The 21708-nt window shown below is 34.8% G+C and overlaps 1 protein-coding gene across 17 annotated transcripts in view; it reads right to left on the reverse strand.

Annotated features, from left to right (window-relative positions):
* DLG1 (discs large MAGUK scaffold protein 1) overlaps positions 1-21708 on the reverse strand; it is a 257847-nt gene that overhangs the window by 89256 nt on the left and 146883 nt on the right. For all 17 annotated transcript variants that reach the window (XM_046001681.1, XM_046001679.1, XM_046001684.1 and 14 more), the window contains 5 exons: positions 20311-20364; positions 12062-12112; positions 9218-9342; positions 6789-6958; positions 5143-5279 (listed from right to left, as the gene is read on the reverse strand). In XM_046001681.1, coding sequence (XP_045857637.1) covers positions 5143-5279; positions 6789-6958; positions 9218-9342; positions 12062-12112; positions 20311-20364 — 537 coding nt within the window. The remainder of the gene's footprint in view (positions 1-5142; positions 5280-6788; positions 6959-9217; positions 9343-12061; positions 12113-20310; positions 20365-21708) is intronic.

A 21708-nucleotide genomic window follows, 5' to 3' on the forward strand; every position in this document is an offset into this window, starting at 1 on the left:
GAAAAAAGTGGTAGTGGTGGCTTTCTAGACATTTGTCCATTTCATATAAATTATCTAATACGTTGGTCTATAATTATTCATAAATAAAAGTATTTCCTTATGTTCCCTCTTTTATTTCTACTTTTAGAAATTTGAGCCTTTCTTTTTTTCTTAATGAGTCTAGCTAAGGTTTGTCAATTTTGTTCACCTTTCGAAAGAACCAAGTTTTGGGTTATCCTTGCTCTCATTTTCCTATTCCTTGTTTCATTAACTTCTGCTCTAATCTTTATTATTTTCTTCCTTCCACTAGCTTTAGCTTAACTTTGCTCCTCTTTTTGGTAATTTTTTTTTTCTTTGGCAAAGAAATAAAACATCAGAGGCATCTGGGTGGCTCAGTGGGTTAAGCCTCTGCCTTCAGCTCAGATAATGATTTCAGGGTCCTAGGATTGAGCCCCACATCGGGCTCTCTGCCCAGTGGGGAGCCTGCTTCCCCCTCTCTCTCTGCCTGCCCCTCTGCCTACTTGTGATCCCTCTCTTTCTGTCAAATAATAAAAAAAAATCTTACAACAAAAAGAAATAAAACATCATAATTGTTTCTAATGTTTTAAAATTACAATGTACTAAACAAATACTCATTTTAGTATATTTTTCATTTCCCTAATTTGTACCTGTATAATTGACAGGAGAGTTTTTTTTTTTTTTTTTAAGATTTTACTTATTTATTTATTTGACAGACAGAGATTACAAGTAGGCGGGGATGGGGAGGGGGGAGGGACAGGCTCCCTGCTGAGCCGAGAGCCTGATTCAGGGCTTGATCCCAGGACTCTGGAATCATGACCTGAGCGGAAGGCAGAGGCTTTAATCCACTGAGCCACCCAGGAGAGTTTTCAACATTCCAACAAAAATTTTTAAAGGTCATAGAACAATCATTAACTTTTACCACCAATTACTAATACTGCTTTGCAGGGTTTCAGCTACACGGTCATTTTTATGGTCCCACACTACCATGTACAGTGAAGGTCTACTGCATTTTGAAATATAAAGTAAACTGTTCCTCTGGTGGCCTGCAGTGAGCCATGCATCTTGGTATTCACACCCCTGTAAAATCCCTTTGTACAGTGAACCTTGCTTGGCTATGTAACTAGCTTTAGCCAGTGAGACATTCGTAACTATGATAAAAAGAGGACTGATAAATGCCACACACAGGAGCCTGTCTTTTTGGTATATCCCTCTTGTAACCTGGTCACCATCCTGTGAGAAACCTAATGTAGCCATGTGGGGAGACCACAGGCTAACAGCTCCAGCTGCACTCAGCCCACCCAACTTGTCTGCCATAAATGAGTGAACCTGGAAGTTGATTTCTGGCCCTAGCTCAGCTACCAGATGACAGTATACAGAACAGAGACAGACTGCCCTGGCTGAACCCCACCTAAATTACAGAAGTGTAAATAATTATTATTGTTGTTTTAGCCACTAATTTTTGTGTTTTCTTAAGCAGCTTTAGATAACAGATAAAAGAGCTGACAAGATTTGCTATGGGATTCAATAAGGAGTATGAAGAAGAATGATCCTGAAGTTTTAGACCTGGGCAAACAGAAGGATAAAGTTCCCACTTCATGAGATGTGAAGACTGTGCAAGGAACAGGACTTGAGGGTGGTGGGTGGGGCGTAGGACGAAACTCAGAAGTTCATTTTTAGATATATTAAATCTGACAGGACTCTTGAGACATACGAAAGGAGACTAGATGAAATCTTCTAGGGTTTTTCAACTGTTTTACCAGGAACCACTGTTAAAAATTTTTATATTACCAAATATCCTCAGATGCCAAAAATAGTGAGATACTACAAATTTTGAAAGGAAAAAGAAATGTTGAAAGTAGAGTTTTGGGGGGGGCATTTTCAACTTCATACATTTTGAAGGACCATGCACAGGCTGGATAATGTATCTAGCTTGGGCCTCTTCAAGGTTAGAAGTGAGATTGAATGCTATCAATTAACTAGGAGCCCTGAAAGGCAATTCCTTAAAAGCAAATGAAAAAATATTTTATGTCCAGCAAAAGGTTAAAATTAGGAGTATTTACCTGTCAAGCAAACTGAATTGAAAGGAGAATGTAAAAGATTTGTTACTGAGATTTTCCAAAAGAAGACTTGCACGTATGTATATTTGCAACCAGAATTTGTACTATTTGTGTAGCATGGATGGGAGTGGAGGAGATTATGCTGAGTGAAGTAAGTCAAACAGAGAGAGTCAATTATCATATGGTTTCACTTACTTGTGGAACATAAGGAATAACATGGAGGACATTGGGTGAAGGAGAGGAGAAGTGAGTTGGGGGAAATCAGAGAGGGGGACAAAGCATGAGAGACTATGGACTCTGAGAAATAAACTGAAGGTTCTGGGGGGTGGGGGGAGTTGGGAGAGCCTGGTGGTGGGTATTAACGAGGGTATGTATCGCATACGTACTGGGTGTGGTGCATAAACAATGAATCTTGGAACACTGAAGAATAAAATAAAATTAAAAAAAAATTTATATTACAGCCAAGCACAAAATATGTGTATGTATAAAAATAAAACGGAAGTCAGAAAACAATACTTAATGCCTACCATGTGCAATGAAACAGTAAGTTATTTGACCACCTGTCAAAAAGAAAAAATGTACAAGGACCAAGTCCTGTATCACTTCAATGTTTAGAGGTTAGGGAGAAGATGCACCAAAAAGAAGAATGAGAAGGAAAGACTAGTGAGGTAAGAGGAATACCAAGAAGAAGGTATAACTGTTAAGCAAAATGGAAAAAGTGTCTGAAGAAGTAGGAAACCATGCCTGATGTGTCAATTAAAATGAGAACTAAGAATTAGATAATTTCAGTGGAATTATGACAACCAAAGCCTTATTAAATGGTCAATCAGCATACATTGCTGGCTTCCCAAGCACTAAAACTGATTCTGGAAAAACCATAAAAGGAAAACATGGTATCTAAGAAATTAAGAAGTACAAATGAAAAACTCAGTGGAGAAAGAAGGCTGTTTTCAACTGGGTGTGTGTGTGTGTGTGTGTGTATAGAAAAGTAGTTCAAAGTCAGCTCTTTCCTCTTCCCCATTATTAACTCATAAACAATCAGTCTATCTCCTTGCTGCCACAATAGGCAGTACTGGATAGCATGTACAACAAAGAAATCATTTATATATTGCTGACAGGAGTGTACATTTTTATAATTGGTTTGGAAAACAGTATGTTTTTGCTATAATGTTACTAAGAGGATATTCCATGACAACTGCTTAGGATAAATAGTTAAGTTAAATTCTTGTATATATATGTTCACCAGAACACAAAGCAGCTCTCCCTAGAATTATTCATACTACCAGGAAAAAAAGAAAGAAGAAAAAAAAAAAGGGAAATAACCCAACTCCCCACTATATCAGACCTAGTTTATGTGCCTTTTTAGATTTGCTTGAGCCTACCTGCCTACTAGGCTTTGGCTGTGGGCTTACTGGAGAGACCTGGCTACTGCTTCTCTCACCTTGTCTCCTCCAGTATCAGCTCTTTCAATCTAGGGTTGAAGGCCCTAGGTTAAGGGCTGTGCTTGGATATGGCTGATATGTTGTTCTGTAGAGTGAGAGTTAATATGTCCAAAAGCCTGTGTCTGATCTGTCTAGATCACTGAGGCTCTGGTTCTTTCCACCACTTGAGTTCAGAGGAAATACTATGCTATGGAGTATGGAAGCTGGCTTCCCTAGCATTTGCCCAGAGGAGCTGAGTAACAGTCCAGAAATTTGGGACAGTTAGCCCCATCGGACAGATTCTACCGAAGAAGAGACAGGGAGATAAATCCTTTCTTTTCTCTGGATGGCTGGATCTAAAGATTATTTAACTGTCATATCACCTGCCTGGAAGACTGTCCTATATGACAGGCACTTATAGCAACATTTTCTTATGAAATTATGGCTAGCTCAGAAACATAATAGCTTGTATTGACTTTCCCTGTCTGCCTCATTTTTCATTTTTATTCACTCTAAGCTTCTAAGATTATACCTCCCCACAAAACCTTAGCATGGTAGCTTTTCTTCAGGTATTTTCCCAGGGAACATAGACTAGGACAGTTATTGATGAAGACTGGACAAATAAACTGCCACATAGTTCCAGAACAGAATATTATGTAGAGGTAAAATGAATATTTTAGCTCCAGGCAACAATATGGATAAATCTCAGTAAACCAATACTAAGTAAAAGAAAGTATTAAAAGATTACATTTAGCACAATAACCTTTTAAAAAAATTTCCCAGGGGCGCCTGGGTGGCTCAGCGGGTTAAAGCCTCTGCCTTCGGCTCAGGTCATGATCCCAGGGTCCTGGGATCGAGCCCCGCATCGGGCTCTCTGCTCCGCAGGAGCCCACTTCCTCCTCTCTCTCTGCCTGCCTCTCTGCCTAGTTGTGATTTCTCTCTGTCAAATAGATAAAATATTTTAAAAAAAAATTTCCCAATAAATTAACATTACACAAAATATTCAGGCATATGTATGCGATTAAACAAATTTTTAAAAAGATTTTATTTATTTATTTAACAGACAGAGAACACAAGTAGGCAGAGGCAGGCAGAGAGAGAAGAGGGGAAGCAGGCTCCCTGCTGAGCAGAGAGCCTGATGCGGGGCTCAATCCCAGGACCCTGAGATCATGACCTGAGCGAAAGGCAGAGGCTCAACCCACTGACCACCCAGGCTCCCCTGATTAAACAATTTTTTTTAAAAAGCAAATGAATAAAACACAAACTGTTGATATTCTAGTTTTGGGTTGGGTAAAGACTTTAGCAGTTTTCATTATACTATAATTAAGTTAAAAAAAGGGAGGGAAGAAAGTCACATATGAAAGATGACACTGTTTAAACAATTCTGTGCATCCAACTCCCTAACCCTTCAACAAGAAAGAGGAGGAAAAAAAAAAAAAAGGGGAAGCTAGTAGAGGGGGCAAAAAAAAAAAAGACAATCAGATAATACCAAGAGTCATTTTTTCAGATTTTGATTAAACCAAGATTAGTATTCACTCATTTAAATATTATTTAGGACATTTTTGGCAAGCAGAAATTCTAGTTTGTTAACCAAAAAAAAAAAAAAGAGAGAGAGAGAGAAGACATCAAAATGATTTTTAAAATAACAAATTTCTTATACTCACTGCTAAAAGTTTATCTCCAATCTGAAGTTTACCATCTTTATGTGCTGCACCTCCTTCAATTATTTTGGTTACATAGATGCTATTATCCCCAGGGATATGTTGATTTCCAACACCTCCAGCAATGCTGAACCCAAGACCTGTTTGGAAAACACTGGTTTTGAAATTTCAACATTTAACATGAATTTAAGTCCAAAGAAATGGTTAAAAACTAGAAATTGACTGTCTTATCACATTCATGTTTTTTTTTTTTAAACACAAAAGAATCTATTTGCCTTTTTTTTAAAGGGAGCTTGAACTCACAACCTTGAGATCAAGATCTGAGCTGGGATCAAGAGTTGGATGCTCAAGTGACTGAGCCACCCAGGTGCCATTTCCCTACTTTTTAAGTTTCATGTATTTGCTTTGTTGTCAGTAGATGATCATTTATATGTGTGTGTGTGTGTGTGTGTGTGTATTCCTATAGTTATAAATAAGTTCCTTCCCCATCCCCCACCAGGTTACTTCTTAAAGTCTTTTTGTAAGTGCATTTATTTATTTCAAAGAGGCATTACAAAATTACGTTTCACTTTTATTGCCATAATGTTTGTGCTTCTAACACTTTTAATACCTTCACAAGATTAAAACAATTGAGAAAAATAAAATTTTTGGTGGTGAGCAGAATAGCCTTCAGAAATGTGGATAATTTTGTTCTTTTCCCAATAGTCTATGAATTACTTTTTTTTTTTTTTAAAGATTTATTTATTTTAGAGAAAAAGAGCTCGATTGTAGGGGGATGGGGTGAGGGAGGTGGGGAGGGGCAGAGGGAGAGTGAAAGAGTGTTTTATTAAGTAGACTTTGCCCTGAGCCCAGAGCCCAGCACAGGCAGCATCTCAAAACACTGAGATCAGGAATTAAGCTGAAACAAGGAGTTGGATGCTTAACTAACTATACCACCAATGAGGCTCTCTATGATCATAATTTTTTAAATAAAGAATTTCTGTAATTCATAAATCCCATAGCTTCAAAACCAGATAAATCTGTAGCTTTCTATTCTTTTTTTCATTTGTTGGAATACTACTTCTTCCATGAAGCTATAAATTAGAATCAGTATTTCCATTTATCCTCAATCCCATCAATGTTTTCAAAATTCAAAAATCAAATATTAACTGTCCTCACTGCAGATATAACTACTAACGACACACTCATAAATATTTTCATCTTTTAACTTAGCCTGTGTATCTGTATTTAAAGGTACTTTGTAGACTGATGATTACAATAGCCACACTATACAAGACTTACAAGTGTTTAAGTAAACTCTACTTAAGACAAAAATAGCAGCAGAATAGAAATTCTGAAACTTCACACACATTCTGTACATTACCAGTACTGTGAATCTTAGAATGTGTGAACAAGTTGATAGTTACATTTATCTCAGTAATTTCATAATAATCCTAGTTTCATTATTACATACCTTTAATACCTTTTTTTAAAAGTTTTTATTTATTTGAGAGAGAGAGAGAGAACATGAGTGGGGTGAATGGCAGAGGGAGGAGCAGACTCCCTGCAAAACAAGGAGCCCCATGTGGGGCTCAATCCCAGACTCGGGATCATGACCTGAGCTGAAGGAAGACACTTAACTGACTGAGCCACCCAGGTGCCCCCCATACCTTTAGGACCTTTAATGAGCTTTATTTCCATTATTTTTTCTGATACCGGTTTCCGTCTTTTTACATACAAGCGTACGATAGACCCAGCTTCTTTCAATGCTTCAACTGCTTTGCTATGTGTCACATCACGAACATCTACTTCATTTACTCGCAATATACAGTCATTGACCCTGAGAAAAAAACCCCAAAATATTAAAAATAAAAATTAAATATTAAAAATAAAAATTAAATATTAAAATATCTAATTTTCACTTTGATAATTTGTCATTTTCATTTTTAAGGTAAAGAGAATTATTTACTAGAGAAAATACATTTACTAGAGAAAAACAACTTTTTGTTAAATTCCACTGTATCAAATACTCGTATAAATAAATACAAATATTTTCCAAGGGCTAGCAAAAGAAACAGTGCAAGTAACAAATTATCACACAAAAATATTAAATAATAATGACAACTATAATTTGTATGGTTCTTATATGCTTATTATGTGTAAGCATTAAGATACATTATGCTTTATTTATTCAGCATGTTAGTATTTATTTAGCAATAACCACATGCCAGGTACTTCTTTTAGTGTTTTAACCCTTACAACAACCTATAGGGTAGTTATATACTTATTATTCTTATTTCACAAATGGAGAAATTGAGGCGCAAAGAGTTTAAATAATTTTTCCTAAGGTCACCCAGATAATGACTGACAGAGCTGTGATTCAAAGAAAAGAAAACAGAAGTGCAGACAAAATAATTAGTTAAAGGTCACGGAGACAGTGGTGGCAAAACTGAGATAATCACTAATATATCCAGAAGTAATTTTTTGACTTGCTTTTTCAAACTAGATAGATCTAAAAAAATAAAGTTATTTCTTGAAATTTATATGAAGCTAAAGATTACATCATTTAATTAAAAGGTTTCTCATGTAAATAATGTATTTTAATTTGACAAAGGAATATATTTATTTTTTATTTTTTAAGATTTGATTTATTTATTTGACAGACAGAGATCACAAGTAGGCAGAGAGGCAGGCAGAGAGAGAGTAGGAGAAGCAGGCTTCCCGCTGAGCAGAGAGCTGGATGCAGGGCTTGATCCCAGGACACTGGGATCATGACCTGAGCCAAAGACAGAAGCTTTAACCCACTGAGCCACCCAGGTACCCCGGAATATATTTTTTAAAGTTTGATATGTTCTAGTCGTAACTTTCCCCCCAGTTCTGGTCTCAGTTTAAATTACATAGCATTCCATCGGGGGTGGGGGGGAAATCATTTGTAATTGGGCAGGGAAAGAGAACAAAAGGCAATTAAAATATTAAAATTGTTCCTGATAAGCTTCTCTGTAATTTTTTTTTTGTAATTAACTTTCTTAAGAGGAAAGAAACTCTGTATGCGAAGACAGTGATATAACAGAATATTAAAGGTATGTTCTTCACTGAAACAAATGGAACACATTAATTTTCACATAAGGACAAATAAAAGGCCTGTAATAGAATCAGGAAGTAAATGTCTGCATTTACAGGAATGGTCAAATTATTAATTTTATATCCAACTGATTTCATTAATCTATCACCTATCATATCCAGTGAGAAGGCAAGAAACTGAAGAGCTACAGAAGGCACCAAAAGCCTTATAAACGGATGTTATTTTTAACAGAACATATAAAAATCCTTAGTCCTAAAACTTGTGACTGCTACTTTATTTATATATATATATACACACACATATATACACACCAAAAAAGGGCATAGGAAAAGTGCCACAATCTATGGCCTAAGGAAACAACAAAGTATGCTAAAGCTATCTTCTACAATGGAACACTGAATTTAAACAAGTTATCAGTATTACTTTCATTCATTCAATTAAGAAAATGTATTACTTTTTTAAAGTTTGCATAATCTTTACTTTTTGTGGTACAGGATACAAATTCAGCTATGTATCATCTCTTGTATCCTAAGTTTATACACATGTTTCCTACCCAGGAAACAAATGGAAAACATTTTGTGAATACATTTAAAAATACAAAGGGAATTTTTTGATTTCTATAAATTTCCTCACTTTTTTTTAAAAGATTTTATTTATTTGACAGAGAGAGACAGTGAGAGAGCGAACACAAGCAGGGGGAGCTAGAATGGGAGGGCTTGGCCCATGACCTGAATACTTAACAACTGAGTCACCCAGCTGCCCCAAATTTGCTCACATTTAAAACCATCAATCAAATTTATTTTTCAACATGTTATAATATCTGAGATAAAACTAACTCCTAAATGAAAAGCGGGAAACAATGCTTAGTGCACAATTATCTCATTCATTTGTTATTTGAACATCTACCTTATGTTGGTTATTATGATTGTGTTTATTTGTATTGATTCCTTGTTCACTCTGCCTAAATTAAAATACACAAATTATATTCAGCATCACAACATAAAATGCAAAATGTACCGTAATCTTCCATCTTGGGCAGCTGCTCCCCCTGTAATAATTTTGGTAATGAAAATACTTGAGTCATCTCCAATGTGTGGGTTGTCTGTACCTCCTGCAATGCTGAAACCAAGCCCTGAATTTCCCTATGGATAAAGAAAAAAAAAAATTGAGATTGAGTAAGAATTACCCTTATTGAGAAGTTCCTGTCATTTTAGAACCTAGAAACTGTACTAACATGGAGAACATATACATAAAGGTGTCTATGTAGGAGACATGAAGATTCTAAATTAAGAAATATAAGGAAGCTTTTTTTTCTCTATGAAGAATTCAAAGGCATTACTTCTGAGTAGGAACTAAATACTTCTGAAGTATAGTCTATTATGGTTATTTCTTTCAAAGTATATGCAATTTGCCCTTAGATCAGTCACCTCTCTGCAGAGGTGTCACTGATAGGTCTCTTTTAGAATGTATCCCACTCACGTTTGGTAAGGCAAACGTCTCTTTAAAGAAAAAAAAGTATAAAGCGATTTTCCCACTACAATTATTTCTGAGTAGGTAAAATTAACATTATTTCAACTTTTTAAAAATGGGGTAGGGGATGGTGCTTTTCTTTTACTAACCTTGCCATCAGCTGACTTTAAAATGACCAAGTTATATGTGTTAAGTCATCATCTTTGACATGTTTTTTCCCCATCCCTGACATCTTTAACCAACACAGCTGAATAGCAAAGGGCATTATTAATACTGAAAGTCCAACCTAAGAAGTCAATTGGTGAGTTTTCTTGATAACAAAGTCAATTTTGACAAAGCAGTGCTAGTTTTTACTTGTTTTACATACTGGATTTCTAAGTAAGATTTTCTTTGAAAAAAGTTTCTACTGCTTCGAAAAAGTCTTTAAAGATCAATGTTCTAAGCAATGGTATTAAAAAATTGTTTATTTTTGCAAAAATCTTCTAACTCTGGCTTTCAGGCAACTCAAGTAAGCAGATACATCTGAACTGATTACTTAACTGTTAATTAAATAGCTTAAATATTCCCTCTACTGTGATGTGTCCTAAAATTCTATTTTAATCATTTTTTTGTCTAAACTTTTTTACTAGAGTAAAACTAGAGTTACTAGAATACGAATAATAGTATCAATGGTTGTGTGATGTTACCAAGTCATTCAGGTACTCATGTTCTTTTTCTTTGCTTTTTTAAAAAATTGAGATATAATTTACATGTGACATATAAATTTAAGGTGTACAATGTGCTGATTTGACATATTTACATATTGCAATATGATTATAACCACTGCTTTAGATAACATCTCTATCATTTCACATAACTGTCATTTCTTTCTGTGGTGAGAACATTTAAGATCTAGTCTCTTAGCAATTTGTAAGCATATAACATAGTCTTATTGATTATTAAAATCACTATGCTGTGCATTATATCTCTAGAAATTAATTCATCTAAGTTTGTAGTCTTTAACATCTTTCCAATTCCTGGTACTCAAGTTTTTTAATAAGTGAAAAAGCAATGTCCACTCCTAACTAAATAAATTTATAAGGCACTGGGAGAAAATGAAAATGAGTAGGATTAAAAAGTTAGAATTACATGTCAATTATATCTCAATAAAGCTGGGAAAAAACTAAATAAAAAAATACCATACTAAAATACAGGTACTACGGTTAGAGTAACCCAAATTTGGGTAGTGGGCAGTAAAGATCTAGCATACATCTAGTAAAAGACCCTCTCAGGTCTATTTTCACTCAAAGTCCACTCTGGCTTCACATATAAACAAGCCTAATTATCTAAGATTTCAGTCTTTTTTTTTTTTTTTTGAAAGATTTTATTTATTATTTTGACAGAGAGCGACACAGCGAGAGAGGGAACAGAAGCAGGGGAGTGAGAGAGGGAGAAGCAGGCTTCCCGCGGAGCCGGGAGCCTGATGCAGGGCTTGATCCCAGGACCCTGGGATCATGATCTGAACGGAAAGCAGACGCTTAACCAACTGAGCCACTCAGGCACCCTGGATTTCAGTCTTAAACAGACATTCAGTTACTTAGAAAATTTTACTTCTGTGAAACACTTCATTTCTCAAAAATGCTTGTCAGGCAAGGTGGCATTACTGCAATCCATCAACAATTGAATGCAAATATTCTTAAGAGGTAACTATTACAAGAAAATTTACACATCTAAATTGTACCCTTAAATTATTTTCTGACTGGGGGAGTGTCTAAATTTTCAATAGGATCTTGTCCACTATAACTGTGGTTATCATTATGCTAAAAAAGAAAACTGTTAACAATAAGCATATTACTAGCATACTAAAATACTTTAAATCAATAATGCTTTACATGAAAAATAAAAATAAAACTTAAAAACAGAAAAATCTGAGATACAGATGAGGAGCATTTAAGGAGACATGATAACTACGTGTAATGTACTATTCTGGAAGGGATTCTGAAAGAGAAAAACAAAAACTAAGGAAATCCAAATGAAGTATAGACTTTGGTTAATAGTAATACTTAATATCGGTTCATTAGTTGAAACAAATGTATTCTAGTAATGTACGATGTTAACAACTGGCAAAACTGAGGCCAAGATAAGTGGAAACTTTTGGCACAACTTCTATAAATCTAGAACTCTTTTAAATAAGAAGTTTATTTTTAAAAAAAGTTATTAAAGAAGAGCAACATGTTCTAAAAATACCATGGTTAGTTTTATAATATGTGTACTTATAAAAGAAACTAATATTACATAGTTATGTTTTTGAAAAATCTTTTCCCTTGAATTCTGTATGAAAGAGCAGTATATTTAAAGAATTCTTTAAGCAACAGATTTATGCATAAAATCTTAAGATAATTAAGTTTTTACCCTTTCAAGTGTGATTTCTTCATATTCGTAATCTGCATCAGTGCCATTAACCTGATGGAAAAAAGAAGTAGCATAGAAATTTAGAATACAAAATTTGAAATGTCAAGACATAATTTTTGTAGGATTTATTAATGCAAACCTGTTAAATGTGGTAGTAATCAAATAATCTGACTTCATTTTAATAATTTTAGGTAAAATTTTCAAGGGATAGATGAGTACAAATGTAATTAATAAGTTGACAATTCATGTATTATGACCTTAAATTACAGAAAGGGTACATACAGCTTTAATTTTTTAAAAAATTTATTCATTTGAGAGAGAGAGAATGAATGAGCACATGTGCATGAGCACTGGGGAGGGTCAGAAGGAGAGGGAGAAGCAGACCGCCAGCCCTCCGCCATCCTCCTGCTGAGCAGGGAGCTGATGTGAAGCTCCATCCCAGGTCCTGGGGATCATGACCTGAGCTGAAGGCAGATGCTTTACCCACCGAGTCACCCAGGCGCCCCCATACAGCTTTTAATATTATGGAACTTCAACTCTTTTCACTGCCTTGATCCACACATCTAATCGGGTGCCAATTCTTATTGATTTGAATACTTCAATTTTTCTGAAAACCATTATCTCTTTATTCTTATCTCTACTACCTTGATTCAAGCCTTTGTTAATCTCCTCTGGATTATTGCCAATGTAATCTACCCAACACTCGGACTAGTGTTCTCTGCTGCCCAAATAACTCTAATGTGTTTTACACTGATGGATCTTTCTGGGGCCCATGTTCAATAACATACTTACTGCTCCTAAACTTTCAGAAACACTCATATAAGGTTCTGTATGAACTGACTCCAATTTATCACTTAGCTTCATTCCTAATATACATAATTCACTTCTTCATGAGTATTACATACCATCAAATTTGAATGATTTGCTCTTTACATATCTTGCAAATTTCCACCTCTGCATCTGTTACTTTACTGATTCCTCTGTCACAAATTTCACTTAAATATTTCATGTCCAAATCTGATTCCCCACTCAAGTTCTTGTTCACATCTTATAGACCAAGCACTTTATCTTATTCTTTTCAATTTATTCCCTACTCCCTACTGGAATTAGTAATTTTCACAGTGAGGCTGAAAGGTAAATAATCCTTGGAATTGGATTAATTCAGGTTCATGTCATTGCTTTAAACATTTTTGATATGAGGTGCAAAATACTTGATAAGTCAAACAGGAATTGTGATAAACCAAATTTCTCTCCCATCTTCCATCCTAAATGTTCTTTAGCAACATGGCTAAACCATCCTATCATGAATAGATGTCATCTATTTCTCCTTCCTTTGGATCTAGGCAGATCCCAGATGAGCTTTGTTGAAAAGAATGTGGCACAAATGATGCTGTGTGGGTTCTCGAGGTCACGTGATGACTTGTAATAACTGCCTTTGTCTTAGAAGGTACTCAATCAGTTACCCCTCTGCCTTCGGCTCAGGTCATGAGATCCTGGGATCCGGCCCCACATTCAGCTCCCTGCTCAGTGGGGAGCCTGCTTCTCTCTCTCTCCCTCTGCAGCACCCCCCTTCCCCGATCATGATCTCTTGCTCTCAAATAAATAAATAAAATCTTAAAAAAAAAAACTTAGCTATAATGTGAGGAATATCAAACAGCCCATGGAAGATTCAAATGAAGGAGAATTAAGGCCCTTGGCCAAAAGCCCCAGCTGCACTAACTAGCAACAATTATCAACTGCCAGTCACATGAATGAGACTATTTTGGATCTTCCAGCCTTTTCCAGTGTCCCAGCCAATATGAAGCAGAAGAACCTTCCAGTTAACCCAAAAAATTGTGAGAATAATGAACTATATTTTAAGCCACTGAAGTTTCAGGGTGGTCTGTTATACATCAATAGAATAGTTAAATAACAGAATAATGATATTTATGTAAGCTACTTTGCTTTCTTCACCATACTATAAGAAAGCACCCCTATTTCAGGTCCAGTTCAGGGCTCAGGATTTTTTTCTTGAGGGCTTCTGAAACCTATCTCCTCTACCTTTTTGGTTATATGGCTCTAATGGATTCAAACCCAATTGCTACTTTCTTAACTCTCTTTCTTACCTAAACAGCTTTTTTTCTTGTTTTTGAGATTATGTTATGAATGCATACACACACACACACACACACACACACACACACTCACTCTCTCTCTCTCTCTCTCTCTTCCTTTTTAATCTTTCATTCTGTAGGAGTGTGGACAATACTGACTCCATCTTTGGCCCTCCATTTTGTTCATATGTTTTGCTTGATGACTTCTGGGCACCCCAAGTACCATGCCCCTTGGAGATTAATACACATGTCTTAGAAATCCCCACCATGGCCTGGATATGGGGAGGCTTCCTTTGGCCTCCCACAAATCTATAAGAGACAATATGGTCTTTCCCCTCTCTGATGAACAGATGGCGCCACAAAATCCATTTAAAGGTTAGTGGTCAATTAGGTGCATGTGAACCCTTCGATCTCACTACAATGCTCTTCTGCAAGTCCCCTCACTCTACAAAATCTGTGAACCAAGGTCAGACTTCACGGGGAACAGCCATGCAGCTGCTGACAATTCAGACTGTCCACCCAAACCCACCCTTCTCTGTCAGTAAGTTATCCTGAACAGAACTGTGTAAACTGTATGGAGCAGCCTGCTTCATTTTTTCATCTCAAATTGCCTTCTCAGTTTAGAGGATATTTTACTGTCCCTCCTCCACCTTCTAACAGATTTCTATGCATCTAGAATGCAGGAGGTTTATACATATACATCCTACCAACTTGACTGTAAGTCCTTTTTGTATGAGAAAAATAAAACCCTTATCTGCAGCTATACCACTTTCCTTATTCTAAAGGTTATCTGTATCACCTTTATTTTTCCTTGCTCAGACTTGCTAAAAGTGTCAGTCCTTATCAAAGTAGTTTTAATACTAATTAATCTATCACATTCTGTGCTATTACTTTCTGCTTTTATTTTTATCAATTCTTTATTCTTTCCTTAGACATTTTTTTAAAGCTTCTTGAGGTGAACACCCAATTAATTTATGCTGATTACTCTTCTCTTTTTAAAAACATCCATTAAAATTAATAAATTTTTCTCAGCACATGGCTTTGGCAAATCTCAAACTGCTACACTGGGCTCTATTTTTGTTCATTTGTTTATTTCCAAATACTCTGAAATTTTATTCTGGAAAACATTCCAACGTAAGTGTGCTTATACGGTCCTTTTGGTGTTTATAAGTAAAATTTCTATACTGTGACCTTATGATTTCTGTTTTAAGAAATTTGAGATTTTCACCATTAAGCCTTCTCGAAAGGTAAATATATGGTAAATCTGCTTAGTTAATTTAATGCTAAGTCACTGAGAGCTGGTGAGGATTCCAGGTAACACAGAGTGATCTTAAAAGGTGAAAAGTGAGAAGAACAGAGGGACTCTGAATGACTTTAGTCTTAAACCCTCCATAACTTAAAACTGTCTGTTTAAACATACTCAAACTGGGCTTCAAAATGCTAAGAGTACATTACCAAAACTACAAATTGCTCTGTAGGTAGCACTTCATTAACAGTAAAAGTGAAAAAAACAATGGTGCTATAATATTTTTAACAGCAGTATGTTTTCCAGCAAAACTACACAATGGTTGGTTTGCTTAGTTTTCTTTTTATATCTTAACAAAATGTGGCTTCCAATAGGAATGAAATGCTTGACTAATATATTATTTGTATTATTATGTAAGGTTTATTACTCTCAATTAGCAGGATGGGTGAGGTATAACATGGGAATAAAACCAGAGAAGACTGATCTTTAGGCAAAATGAATATATTATTAACAAAATAATTTTTTTCTTCTTTAAAATTAGGAGAGTAGATCTAGAATACTTCCTGAGAACTGTCATTGCTAGCATTTTCCGGGTTTTGAATTTAGGCCTATCAACAAAATAGGATTGTGTAGGGGATCAAAACTGGAACAGAAACTAGAGGTCGACTGGGGCCTGACCGTGAAAGGTCTTGAATGCTGTAGTAAGCAGTGAGAAATATTCTTGAAAGTTTCTGAGCATCAAATAGGTTTAAAGATTTTCCAGAAAGGGAGCTATGATAGTATGGAACAGATGAAGAACAACTGGAAAAAAGTATACTGGTGAAGAAGTTATGGCAGTAGTCTGGATAAAAGGCACAAATTACACAGACATTTAAGAATAGGTGGTAAATTCTTAAACATTTAAAAAAAATCCTAACATTTATGGAGAAAAAATCCTATAAAGCTATAACTAAGAGCAACTAATCTAAAAGAAACCTGACCAGGAAAGAAAATCAGATTATATAACATATGTGTAGGTTAAGTTGTATTCCATTGATCTATCCAGTTAATTAAAACTGCTGTTTTAATTAATGATGTTTTATAATATGTTTTATTATTTGCTAGGGAAATCTCTCACAATTACTTTTATTTTAAATTTTACTTGATTACTCTTGAGTTTTTACTTTTTTATAAATCAACACTGTTCAACTGAAGTTTCTGTGATGATAAAATGTTCTATCATCTGCCTTGTCCAATACAGGAGTTACTACCCACATATGGTGACTGAAGTGGTTAGTACAACAGAGCAACTAAATTCTAAAACTCTTCCTCTTTCTTTTTCTTATCCTTTCTCCCCCTCTTCCCCACCCCTTTCCCTGCACCCCCCCCCAACTCACCTGCTCTCTTTTGGGGGGTTATAACTGGTCCTAAACCAAATTCATCTGGGGAAAATGACGATCTCTACATTGTCTTCCTGCTCAGCAATAAGATCTGTTCTCTGCTTACTTAGGTATTCTTTGAAGCCATCAGCAAAGTTTTATAGTTTTCTTACTATAAAGTCTATAATTTCCTATTAAGCTGACTGTTAGGTATTTCATATTTTTGTCAATAGATTTAATGGACTTATTTACAGTTAGTTGCTGCTAGTATACTGGGAAGAGCACTAATTTATTAATTTTTAACCTGTAAAAATTTTTTCTTTTTAATACAATTTGTTTTAATTATGGGTACATACATGCCATTAAGAGGCAGAGGAAAATTTATAACACAGATGTCCTCAGTCCCTTATAGGCCCAAAGATTTTCATTTTTTCACCAGCCTATACCAATATATCCGAACAGGACCAACAAATCCTATTACATAATCAGTATAAGACTTCTCCAAAGGAAGATTTTAAAATAAGCCTAATTTACTAATTACTTATTATTTAGGTTCAATTCAGTAATTAATTCCTTTCTAACTGTAGATTAATATATTAGAAGTAAAGATTTTATCAACAGTCATGTGACTCATAGTTCCTATTAATGCATAATTTCAGGCAATTAAAAACATCAAAGTCTATACCATCACAAGGTAAGAACCTAAAAATAAAAATGTATTTGGGAAGGGGCGCCTGGGTGGCTCAGTGGGTTAAAGCCTCTGCCTTCAGCTCAGGTCATGATCCCAGGGTCCTGGGATCGAGCGCTGCATCGGGCTCTCTGCTCCTCAGGGAGCCTGCTTCCTCCTCTCTCTCTGCCTGCCTCTCTGCCTGCTTGTGCTCTCTGTCTCTCAAATAAATAAATAAAATCTTTAAAAAAAAAATGTATTTGGGAAGAAGAAAATATTCTTCCTACTGAAAAATTAACATAACTAAATACAAAAGTCTTAACCTCAAAGAATTTACTTATAAGATTTTATTAAACAATCAATGAACAGCAATGTTTTAGGTTGATTTAAAAATATTGGCAGTTATCAATTATCTTATATATGGAAAAAGTGAAGAAGCTTCTAAGTATGTAAGAAAACTACCAAAGTCAAGTTGAATGAATTTTCCTAACCTCACTATCTGTAGGATATCTTAAGGAAAAAAAGACAGATGAGAATTTCACCAAATTACTTCATTTTCATCTTATTACCGAAACCAGTAAGAACTCAGAATTTTTAACTTGCCTTCCCTTAATATTTTTCACTATATAAAAAAAAGAGCAGGAATGCACAGAGACAGAACCAACCCCAATGCCAATGAAATTATATCTATTAATACTAAAAATTGAGTATAAGACATCATACTTAACAGAAAAAGACTGAAAGCTTTTTAACCATGGATCAGGAACAAGAAAAGGATATTTGCTCCTGACACTTCTATTAAACATTGTAATGGAAGTTCTAGCCAGGGCAATTAGGCAACCAATCAATCTGGATTATAAAAGGAAGAGGTAAAACTATCTCCTTTTGCAGATGGCATCGTCTTATATACAAAATTTAAAGGAATCTACACAAAAACATTAGAAAATACATTCTGTAAGGTTGCAGGACAGAAGATCAAAATCTATTATATTTCTAAATGAATTCCTAAAAATCTGTTATATTCTAATACACTAGCAATGCAAAATCCATAAATAAAATGAAGAAAACAATTCCATTTGCAACAGCATTAAAAGAGTAAAATACTCAGGAATAAATGTTAAGTGAAGTGAAAGAAGTTAACTTAAGTGAAAGAAGTTTAAGACTTGTACACTGAAAATTAAAACATTACTGAAAACAAAGATGTAAACAAATGGAATGCCATCCTGTGTTCGTGGATTAGAAAACACAATACTGTTAAGATGGCTGTACTGCCCACATTTACCTACAGATTGAAATAAATTCCTATCAAAATCCTAGCTGTCCCTTTTTTGCATGCAGAAATTGACAAGCTGATCCTAACATTCATATAGAAACACAAAGAACCCAGGATATCCAAAACAAACTTTAAGAGTTGCAGGACTTATACTTTCTGATTCCAAATATTACAAAGTTATAGTAATCAATACTATGTGGTACTGGTATTAGGATACACATAAACATCACTAGTAGAGAATTAAGAATCCAGAATAAACCCATATATTTATATTTATATATATATTTTTGAGAGACAGAAAGTGAGCATGCATGCAAGCAGAGTTGGGGGGAGGTAGAGAGAGGATCTTTTTTTTTTTTTTTAAAGATTTATTTATTTGACAGACAGAGATCACAAGTAGGCAGAGAGGCAGCAGAGAGAGAGGGGGCTCTTTTTTTTTTTTTTTTTTAAAGATTTTTTAAAGATTTATTTATTTGACAGACAGAGATCACAAGTAGGCAGAGAGGCAAGCAGAGAGCCCGATGTGGGGCTCAATGCCAGGACCCTGGGATCATGACCTGAGCCGAAGGCAGAGGCTTTATCCCACTGACCTACCCAGGTGCCCCCAGAGAAAGAATCTTAAGTATGCTTCTCATCCACAACTAGGGCAGACGCAGGGCTGGATGTTAATGAATGTGAGACAAAATCAAGAGTCGGATGCTTAATGGACTGAACCACCCAGGTGCTTCAGCCCATATATTTATAACTAACTGATTTCCTACAAGATGTCAAGACCATTCAATGTAGAAATAGTCTTTTCAACAAATGGTGATGGGACAGGACAACTGGTACCCATATGCAAAAGAATTAAGTCGGACCCTTACCTCCCACAACATACAAAACTGACTCAAAATGGATCAAAGATCTGAGTGTAAGAGCTAGAACTATAAAACTCCCAGAAGAAAATGTAAGGGTCCTCATGACCTTGGATTAGCCAGTGTTTTAAAGTATAAACTGAAATCAACTACATTTAAAAATGGGAAAGAAAAGAACTTTTACAGTCTATAAAATTATATACCATTTGAATGGAAAAAAAAAAAGCATAGGAACTACTTCGACATAAATATCTCCAAAGACATTTTCCTCTGGAGTAAAAAATGTTGGATTAGATTCTGCTGTTCTGGGTGCTTATCTTTAAGGGCTTTTTAACCAAGTAATTTTATAGAGAAGTACTACTCAATTCAGTATGAAGTTATGTAACTAATACTTGAGTATACATATAAACCTGGGTACTAAAAATCTAGTCACTCAACTAGATTTCTAAAATGACTGAATATATGGCACTGTGTAAGTGACCACTGGTCAATGATAACCTTTAGTGAAAAACGACCATTTTAATTTAAAAATAAACCATAAATTTCTATTTCAACATTTCTGCTTTACATTAAGTATGGGGAAAAAAATAATCAAAAAGGGGCTGTATTGGTTCATGTACTTTAACAACTACAGATCAGTGAAAGAACATCACAAGTACAATGTATTAAAGAAAATGAAGCTGTGATCTTTGTATATGTATCAAAAACTGAACAGGAAAAGAAGAATTATTTAAATGTGTGGAGGAAATTGGACTTACATAAGTTGACGTTTCCAAGCTCTCTGTGTTGACCAGAACTGGAGGAGGATTTGCCTTAAAGAAAAGTATTGTAAATGTGTTAGCTTAACAGGAAAATCGACACATTCCATATCAACATTCATAAATGTCAGAAGCAAATGAAAGATCTGCTATTTCTTAAATTTTAATTTTATATGAGCTTTCCATATGTTAATCAATGAATACAGTTTCCAGCACCAGATGAAAAGAATTAAGTATAAACAGTTAAATTTGCTTTTGAGAAATAAATTATTTCTGTTGAAACAGACATAATTTTCTTAAGATTTGTAAAGGAGTTTACCAGTCTTCTTAAAAAATCCACAAATATGCTTTGCATAAGAACTCTTCCCAGGTTGCTCATATATCATTAGCTTTTCTATTCCCAAGGATACCAGGAAGATTCCAATCTTTTATTACCCAGAAAAAAATTCTATTTTCAGTTGCAATTATTGCTTACCACCTGTTACCACTCACAGAATAAGAAGAGTCAAAAAAACCAAAAGCAAAACAACAGCAAAAAAACCAAGTAGAATAAATATGCCTGATTAAATATGGATCGAAAGAAGCTTGGTTTTCGGGATGACCTGGAAATTATTATGTAGATGAAATAAAATTTAAGGAATAAAATGCAATAAATACCAAATGAAAAACATATCAGAACATATCATGAACATACCAGAAAACTGACATGATTCCCCTCAAAATCATCTTTCTCCTGCATATTTAAGAGTATAAAAGTACCATTTCAAATGACATTTTCTTAGAATAAAAAAAAATGACTATCCTTTAAGCAAATTTTAGGAGGTATGTTTATGAACACTAATAATTCTGCTATTCCAATTAACTAAAGAATTAAACATAAAAACGGTGTGAAAGAAACATTATACACAAAATAACCATTTTCTTCCAGGTGTACCGGCTTTCCTAAAAGGTTCAAATGTTTTACACTATTTTTGGCAAAGTGATAAAATGCTTAAGGACAACACAGTTGCATGAACATGAAGCAGTAGGTTAAAAATGAGAATACCTTATTAGATAAACATGACATTAACTACTTTATATGCAGGTCCTACCTTTGACTGTAATAATTTATCTTCAAATAATTTAGTGAAAACCAAACCTAATAAATACAAATACTATTTGTTTTTCAAATTTTTAATTTAAATTCTATTAATCAACATGATACAAATACTCTTTGTATGATTATTATTTAAGTAAAAGTAGTCAACTTACAGACATTTGAGATTTTATGAATATCTGAAATTATCCAATGACCCACAGAGATTCCTCAAATTGATAGTATTTCACTTCAACAAAAAAATTAATGGTACAACTTCACCCTATTTTGTTTAAGCAATTACAGAGGATGGCAAGAAAGAA

This window comes from Meles meles, chromosome 4 (genome assembly GCF_922984935.1).
Source record: "Meles meles chromosome 4, mMelMel3.1 paternal haplotype, whole genome shotgun sequence".
Taxonomy (NCBI): Eukaryota; Metazoa; Chordata; class Mammalia; order Carnivora; family Mustelidae; genus Meles; species Meles meles.